We start from the raw sequence: 8,187 nt of genomic DNA, 5'->3' as shown, positions 1-8,187 counted from the left end.
GTCTTTTATACCATTTGGGTGTGATCCCTGCTTCCTAGGTTATCTGTGGATTTATCGGGGGCACATTCCAGTCCCATGGCAGGCATGCAGCTCTGTCAGGAGAAGATTCCCTTTATTAGCTGTCATTAGGAGGCAGCTGCTGCTGCTGAGGAATGTATGTCACAAGTCAGTGATTTCATGTCACTCTCCCCCCCGCCCCCTTGATACCAGGCGCTGAGATTACATAGTCCAGTTGGAAATTCTTAGCAATTTTGTTGTGAGAGACCCCTGTGGTCAGATTCATGGAAATGGGGGAAACAGCCCTGAAACTGCTCTGAACGCCTCTTAATCAGGAGCTTTCCGGAGGGAAATCACCTTGTACAGGGAAAGGAAAAAATCCCAGGCCCAGGCGTTGGGGAGGTAGAATCTGAAGAAGACAGAGCTCCTAAAAGTAAATTTGAAGTGCTGGACAATCTTCCCTTCTATATATGGAATATCTGCAGCTGCTGCATACCATGGCTTGTGCTGAAAATCCCAGACCTGGGGCTTTTCTCTTCTCAGTAGCTTTAGAGTGGAATCTCACTGTTGGGATTGTCTTTGTTAGTTTGCACAGCCCCTACCACAAAGGGACCCTAATCCCTCTTTCCTCCTCCTTTTTCCCCTCCGTTGCAACACAAATGGAATCTTTAAGCGGATGTTTCAGAGGTGCTGAGTACCCCCAGGTCCCCTTTACTTCAGCGGCAATTGTGGGTACTTGGCACATTTTGAAAATCATGCCACTAGTCTAGATAGCTATAAAATCTCTCTCTCTCTCTCGCTCTCTCTCTCTGTGTATAATATGTATCAAGGGCCACATTTTAAAGTCAGCGGGTATCTTGTCTAAGCATGAATTGCAGGGTTTGGCCCTAAATAAATTTGGCTACAGCATGATAAGCAATCACAGGTTCAGGAATAGTCTTCTCTGAGGGCCAGATTCTGATGCCCTTGTGCAGAATAGCACCCCATTCCACAAGTAGTCGCACTGATTTCCGTGTAACTGCTATGGTGACAGGTGCTGCTCAGCATGGGTCAGGGCATCCGACTCTGGCCCTAAGAAAATGTGTGGGGTGCACACACAAGCATATATATGGTATAAAACATTTGTTTGTTTTTTTCTTAGACTAGTGGCATGATTTTTCTTAGAGATCTTAAGTTTTCAATTTTCATTAAAAGCCAGAATACTTAAGTATGATTGTCAAATTAGATGCCTTAGGAAAATACTGCTTTATCATGAATTCACCCTTCAGCCTTGTGCATACAACACAAGAGCCCATAAAAATTACTCCATTTACAGATTTGCAGGAGAGAGCTAAGCGCCGACACACAACGTTCTCTTCTAATCTTACTGAGTGGGTTCTTGTGGAACAGATAAAGCTGGAGCAGGGGAGTGGATTTCTGAGGGAATTGGATTTCCCAGCCTAATCTAAAATGAATTTGTTTCATCATATTAAAAAGACAATCAATGATTGAAAAGAATCTCCCTACAAATTATGTATATATTTATAAATATTTACATAATTATCACTGTTATTTGTTAGTGTGTGTATAATGTAGTTGTATACATACACACACAAAGTGTGTGTATTTAACAATGCATAAATATATTTGTATGTGTGTGTAATAAAATATATATATATATGAACTTCATTAAAATTACAAAGCCAAGCCCTCAAAAGTTAGGAAATGCCAGAATTAAGGGTGACTGTCCACCTTTAAATTAGCCCCCTTGTGCTGTGCTTTATGATAGTAGGTGAGAGTGTAATTAAAGACTATTTCTCCCCCCGCCCCCCGAACCCTCTCCTTCATTCTGTGCACAGGATGGCGGGTGCTCACTTAATGAGCAGCTATTCAATAGTTTCCCTCCTCATTCTTCAGTGTGTGGCCCTGGGCCTTATTTGCTCCACACAGATCAAACCCTGTTCTGAAGAATTATTAATGCCCTCGTGGGCTTTTCTGTGACACTCATCACTATGGTATCTGAGTGCGTCACAAATGCTAATGCATTTATTTTCACAGCACCCTTGTGAGTTGAAGGGGTATTATTCCTGGTTTACAGGTGGGGGAGCTGAGACAGAGATTAAGGTCCAAAGTATCCACTAATTTTGGGTGCCCAATTTGAGATGCCTCAGACCTGATTCTCTTATTTAATGCATAAGCCCCTTTGTTTTCAGTTTAAACCATTTTTTTACCAAAAAATTTCCCGGTTTTACGAAAAGCATTATTCAGTTTTTCCCGATTTTCACCCTACTTTTGTATCATTCAAATGTATAAAAATAACTTGTTTCATTAGATCTCATGCAATGTATTGTATTTTTCTATGTATTACAATAATACGTTAGTCTGTGTGTATATGCAAAGCTGCCTGTTGAAGTAATGCTATGTATTAGTCTCTAGAAGATACACACAATAAACAACCAGGCACACACGCAAGCTCTGAAGTGCGTGTGCATCTGAATGTTCTGATGAATCTCACAGTCACCACGTACACATTTCAAGCTGCTAGCAGATAACTGTTTAAAGATTTGGCAGTAAAATAGGAAGAAAACAGAATACATTTCAGAACATAAGGAAGTATTAGAAAGTTTTAAAAAAACAAACAGAAGAAAAGGATGGAATTTATGAGCAGCAAATGGTGTGGCCCAGTTATTAAATGTAAATATTTACAGGCTAATAGTTCTAAATCTACAACAGTAAACTTTATTAAAACGAAAGGTTTTATTTGGGGATTAGAGAGATTATTTTCTTAAACTCAGAGGTGGCCTTGTGTTTTGAGTTCTGTTTTAGTTCTGTAGCAAACCACATTGATTAATGGAATTCAAAGTATTACTTTACTGAATACTTTCCCTCCCCATCTTTCCATCCACCAAAATAAACCCAGAAAAATTGAGTTTTTTGCACTGATTTTTCACCTGTTTTTGTTGTTGTGATAGTAAACACTGACATTCCCAGGAAAAATTAGCTAAAATAAAAACTGAAAACAAAGGGCCCTATTAATACACCATTCCAAGCTCCCACTGACTTCAGGAGCAGCTGTGCAACTGAGCCCAGGGTCACAAAATGGGCACCCCGAAAATGAAAAGCACACAATTAGTGACTACCTGTGAAAAGGGTAATTTTTTTTCCCTTTAAATTCCTTTCCCAACATGGCGTAGGAAATCAGAGGCAGGGACAGAAGCCTGTTCTTGAGGGCAGCATTCAACCACCTTATCCATGACCCCCACACACCCTTCCTGCGATCTCCTCCCTCCCTCAGGACCCAACGTCCAACTTGGGCAGCAAAAGAAACCCTTCTGACTAGGGCTGGACTTGGCAGCTTGATTCGTGTTCTTTTAAGGTAGTTGGTTTTGTGCCTGTAATAGAGGGCGGGGGTGCCTGCGTGTGAATGAGTGTGCATGAGAATTCCTGACTGCAGCTGTAGCTGTTGGATGTACAGGGCCGTGGTCTGCCTTCCCTCACCCCCTGGTGGCCCCACTGAGGCTAAAGGGTTATAAGAGGGGGCAGAACTTGGCCCGTCCTTATTAATGCTGTTAGGCTTGTGTGTTATTCCTTGCGGGACAAATCCTGACGACCTCGCTCAGGCTGCCAACCTCAGGGTTTGTCCCTGTGTAGTTAGGGTGTAGGCGGGCCCTAGCTACCGTGGGGCCCTGAGCCTGGTTCCCCAGTTGTCCCGCCTACACACGCGCCGCTGGCCGGGGGATGCCGTTTGCACCCCGGGAGACGGGCTGGCTCCGAGGCTCGCCCCAGCAGCGGGATCTAAGGGCGCAGGTTGTGAATCCCTGGGGGGGGGATTGCCAGGACGGCAGGTAGCTCAGGGCAGCGGGCGCTGTGGGCCTCCCCCCCCCAGCCAGGCAGGCCACACGCAGCAGGGGGTTAGCAGGAGCCCCCTCCCCACGAAGGAGAAATCCTTGTTCTTCATCGCTGGGACGCCGCCCCTGGGGGCTGGGGCTGCGGGGCTCGTCCCCCGCGGGGCCGATTCCTGCTCCCCCATCCGGCCCGTGACACCGATTCGCCAGAGGCCGGGTCCCGGCGGGTGGTCACTGGAGGGTGAGGTCAGTGCACCCCTCCCGCCCCCCAGTCTCTTCCAAGGAACAAGCTGCATCCTTTCCATCTTCCCCCCGCCCTGCAGCCTCTGTGCTCCGGGCCCCGAGGTACAGAGCAGGTCGGGGAGGCCAGGGGGGGTGGAAATCTCTCTTCATCCCCTGCAGGGACCCGCTCGCTCCCCGGGGGCGCCTGGTGCGTGCCCCCCCCCCCCCAACCCTGCGATGTGTCACCGCCCCCGGCCAAGCTCTGAGCCCCTCCACTCCCGGAGCCGGGGGCTCAGCCCGGCCCTGGCCCTGCTAGGAGGCGGGGTCCCTCCAACCCAGGCTGCTGCGGGAGAGAAGAGGCTCCGCCGGGGTGAACACGCCCCTCTCCCGGCACCGGGGCTGAATCCCCCAGGGAGCGGACAGCCGGCAGAGCCGCTGCTCAAGCGAGCCGGCGAGCCCAGGGCAGCCGAGCTCAGTCCCGCTCCCCGCCGGCACAGGGGCGCTCAGCTGCCGGAGCCGCGGGGAGCCGAGCCGGGCGGAGGATGGTGCCGCGGGGGGCGGCCCGGGGGAGCCCCCTAGCGGATGCCGCGGAGCGCGCACGCTGGCGGCTGTCCAGGGTGCTGAACAGGGCGAGCCCTTGGGAGCCAACGCTGCCAGCCAGCCCGGCACGGGTCCCCCGTCTCCCTCGGGTGTTGTCCCCGCCTTCAGCCGCCCGCGGGCGAGGCCGCCAGCAGCTCCCCACCCCTCTCGCGGCTGAGGGTCGTGCAGCGAGCGCTCCGAAGGGGCTGGGCCGCTCAGGGGCGGGTGGCCGTGTGCCCCGAGCGAGCATTTAAACCCAGAGCCCGCCACCCGCCGGTGCCCCGAGGAGCCCAGTCTACTCTGCATCGGAGTAATCTAGCGGCGGCTTTAGCAACGAGAAAGGGGGAAGAGTTTTCCCCTCTCAAAAGCGCCGCTTTCACTGGTGTAAATCCGGAGTGACTTCATCACCTCTTGGGGGAGCCACTCCGAATTGACCCCGGTGGGAAATGAGAGCAGAGTTGGACCCTGAGGTAGTCAGGGAAAGCGCAGGATGCCTTCCCCCAAGTAACCCAGCCCGGTTGTGCAAAGGGCGCTTGAACTCTGCGGGGGCACTTCGCGTGGGGCAGGAAACTGGTCCCAGCTCCCCAGCGCCCCGTCCGAAGGGACTCGCTTCTCGCAGGCCTCCAGAGTGAAATGAGCGATTTAGACAAAACATTTATTGATACACGCCAGGGCCCCCCGGGGGGGGTCAGCTGTTCTTGTTCCAACACCATCGCTGTTCAATAACAATCTGTACAACGCGAATACATCCACCAGACAACCGCTCTGTTTAGGCGTGGCACACGTGTTCCGCTCGGGAGGGGTTAAGTTACCAGGCCACACAAAAGAGGCTCCAAAAATTCGTAGGAGGCTGGTGGGAAGCTCTAGATTCAGCTTCTCGATCTCCTCTTCCAGGAACCTAAAACCAAGGGGGAAGGAGACACAGTGAGCACCACGTTCAGACTCTCGGCTTACCTTCTCGGCTAGAGCAGCTCTGTCTCGGGTTTCTGACCTGTCCCCACGCGGCTGGACAGCTGTTTGCTAGGCCTATGGCTAATATCATGGAGCTGTAGGTACCCACTGTCCAACCCTTTCCGCTCGACCTTTCTCTTAAAGAATCCAGCCGGGGCCAAGGTCTGCCGCCCAAGGCAGAGGATGGGGAAGAATCTTGCAGGGCTATATAGGGCGGTATTGGGCCATCTCTGGCCATACAGGGATTGCCAGACGTGCCTCCTAAGCCTGGGGCTGTTTCCTGGCTAGGTGGGGAAGAACCCTAGACACACGGGGGCTGAAGGCAGGCTAAGGGTTCGAGCTAAGACCTACGGGCTTTGTAGATGTTGCACCCAAGTCCTGTCTGAGAGCCGATCCTCTCGATCCTGGTCCCAAAACAGCCAGAGAAGTGCCGCATCCTCCTGGGAGAAGCAAGGAGGGTCCTCCACTGACTCTCCACAGGATCCCGGGGCTGGAGCCGGGTAGCGGGGCTGCTCTCCGGCTCAGCAAGGTCCCAGCTAGGGTCGTCGTCTTCCGCCCCGTAGTCCAGATTCTCCAACTCCAGCGGCTCCCCTTCCTCCCCCTGCGTTGTCTCCTTCAGGAGCTCAAGGAGGTCCTAGAACAAGAGAGGAGAAGACCGTGATCAGCTCCCGCGTAACTGACCAGGGCACTCAGTGTGTGTCCGTATCCCTGGGGCGGAGGAGAGGGGGCCTCCATCCGGACCTGTCCTCTCTCGGATTGAAAATCACATTGCTCAGAAGGGCTCTGCCCCCTGTCCTGCTTGGTAAGGGCTCCCTCATTTTAAGGTGCCCGGTGCTAACACCTTTACGCGGCCTCCGAGGCTGGGGCCAGAGACCCAGCTCCCCACCCCACCCCAGGCCAGCTGCAGCCTCTCCTCACCTGCAGGGCCTGGAGCTCCTGGCTGGTGTGTTTCCTGGGCAGCGGGTGCCCGCCTGCTGGCCCCTGCGGGATGAGAAGAAGCAGAGAGGCCCAACAGCTCAGGGCTGCGCCTTTCATCCTGCCCGGTCCCTTGCGCTGCCTCCAGACCCGAGCGCCTTGGTCTGGGCTCGAACGGCTGCTCGGGCTTCCTTTATATATATCCCCCCTTCACCTCCGGGCGGCTTCCTGCCAGAGCTCGGAATTCGGGCACTCAGCCCTGATAAGGGAACTGGCTGCAGCCACTGGCACCCGAGGTCACCCTTTCGGAAACGGTGTGTCCCCCTCCTGGAGCCGCGATCCGGATCCTGTTCCGCTCCAGCAGCGCCAAGCCGCCCCGGGCGATCAACGCATCTCAAATGCCTCCTTCGCAGTCCCGCTCTGGGCAGCGCAAGGAATGAAATGACCGCGTGGTCTTCCCTGTTCCTAGCAGTCGCCATTAGGCTAGCGCTTGATGGATCGCCTGGGGTCCCTTCAGTGCCTTGAGCGCGTCCTCCTGCCCCCCTCCCCTGACGGGGGGACACGATCCATTGCTCGCCCCCCGTGAAGGGAACTCAACCCCCCTCTTGGGCCAGTCTGCAGCCTCCTGTACCTGGGGGAGGCGAGCAAAGGGGTGCAGAGAGGGTTTGGAACCGGTGTCTCTGCTCTGCTTGCAGCGTTTGTGTCTCTTTCAGTTTGAGCTGTAAAATGAAAGGAGGAAAACAGACAAGTGTTAGGGAAATCTCACTGCCTAGGTCTCCCCCGCCACTGGCAGACCCAGTGCCACTGACAGGGGCATGGGGCTTGCCAGGCTCTGCCAAGTTACCCTCTGGTCTGGGGGCTATTGGGGTTATTTACTCCACCACTAGAGGTGCCAGCCGGCGGTGGCATTAGTTACCAGCTTGCCCTACTTTTTCCACTGGACATACTGCGCTGCCCTGTTTGGCCTCTTGCAAGAGCATCACCACCTTTCTGTGGGCAGGGGCGCTCCCCATTACATGCCACCCAGGGGTGTCTGTGTAACAGTCTTTCTGTCACACTATTTTCAAGGGTCTGCAGCCTTGTCTGCTCTGGGAATTTGTCCTGATTTCAGCCACAGATGACCAGCAACTTGGGTAGCTCCCTTCATGTAGACAAGCAAAGCAGTGATTTTACACCCATGGAGTTTACTCCTGCTTGAAAGTGGGGTAAGTTGTACAAATCACAGCTCCTTATTCATACCTAGATTTTGCACTGGGGCAGCTGCACCATTTGCTGGTCATCTATGGCTGAGATCAGGGCAAATTCCCAGTGCAGACAGGGACTCAGCTGCACTTCCCTTGTCTGTGCGTTTGTTTTAGTGCATCTAACTCCAGACTTTTTGGTGCTGTGGGAACTGATTGAGCCCCGGGTTTTGCTAGGACATGCTTTATTTTTCTTCCTCCACGTTAAAATGCTGCTTTCTCCAAGACCCCAGAGGATGGTGCAAACCTCCCTATGGCATTGTGTGCACACCAGTTCATCGCCATTTAAGATGTACCAGACTACGTGTGCTGTCAAGTACCAGCACTTCCAGTTTATCCCCTTGATGTAAAACGGTTAGGTATTCCCCAGTGACTTTCGACAAACTAGACGGCATATCTAGATGAGGAGTGCAGGCCGGTCACCACTCACTCGCCATGTCTCGTCCTCCTGCCTGTAA

At 53.0% G+C, this 8,187-nt stretch overlaps 1 protein-coding gene across 1 annotated transcript; it reads right to left on the bottom strand.

Annotated features, from left to right (window-relative positions):
* Nucleotides 1-5,308: 5,308 nt before the first annotated feature.
* LOC102945241 (natriuretic peptides B) lies at nucleotides 5,309-7,006 on the bottom strand. The gene is made up of 3 exons (XM_007053693.3): nucleotides 6,492-7,006; nucleotides 5,925-6,207; nucleotides 5,309-5,520 (listed from the first exon to the last, which is right to left on the bottom strand). The coding sequence occupies exons 1-3, from the start codon at nucleotides 6,606-6,608 to the stop codon at nucleotides 5,492-5,494; spliced, it is 429 nt and encodes a 142-aa protein (XP_007053755.2). The 5' UTR covers nucleotides 6,609-7,006; the 3' UTR covers nucleotides 5,309-5,491.
* Between the last annotated feature and the right edge of the window lie 1,181 nt (nucleotides 7,007-8,187).

The sequence above is a fragment of the Chelonia mydas genome, chromosome 18, assembly GCF_015237465.2.
Source record: "Chelonia mydas isolate rCheMyd1 chromosome 18, rCheMyd1.pri.v2, whole genome shotgun sequence".
Classification (NCBI taxonomy): domain Eukaryota; kingdom Metazoa; phylum Chordata; order Testudines; family Cheloniidae; genus Chelonia; species Chelonia mydas.
The sequence above is the reverse complement of the archived record's forward strand: the minus strand, read 5'-3'. Positions and strand labels throughout refer to the sequence as shown.

Excerpts from the sequence above, each read along its gene's own strand:
- LOC102945241 (XM_007053693.3), bottom strand. The coding sequence starts at position 6,608 with ATGAAAGGCGCAGCCCTGAGCTGTTGGGCCTCTCTGCTTCTTCTCATC. Across the intron at positions 6,208-6,491 it reads AGGAGCTCCAGGCCCTGCAG|GACCTCCTTGAGCTCCTGAA; the intron begins GTGAGGAGAGGC and ends CTCTTGTTCTAG. Across the intron at positions 5,521-5,924 it reads GTGCAACATCTACAAAGCCC|GTTCCTGGAAGAGGAGATCG; the intron begins GTAGGTCTTAGC and ends CCTTGGTTTTAG.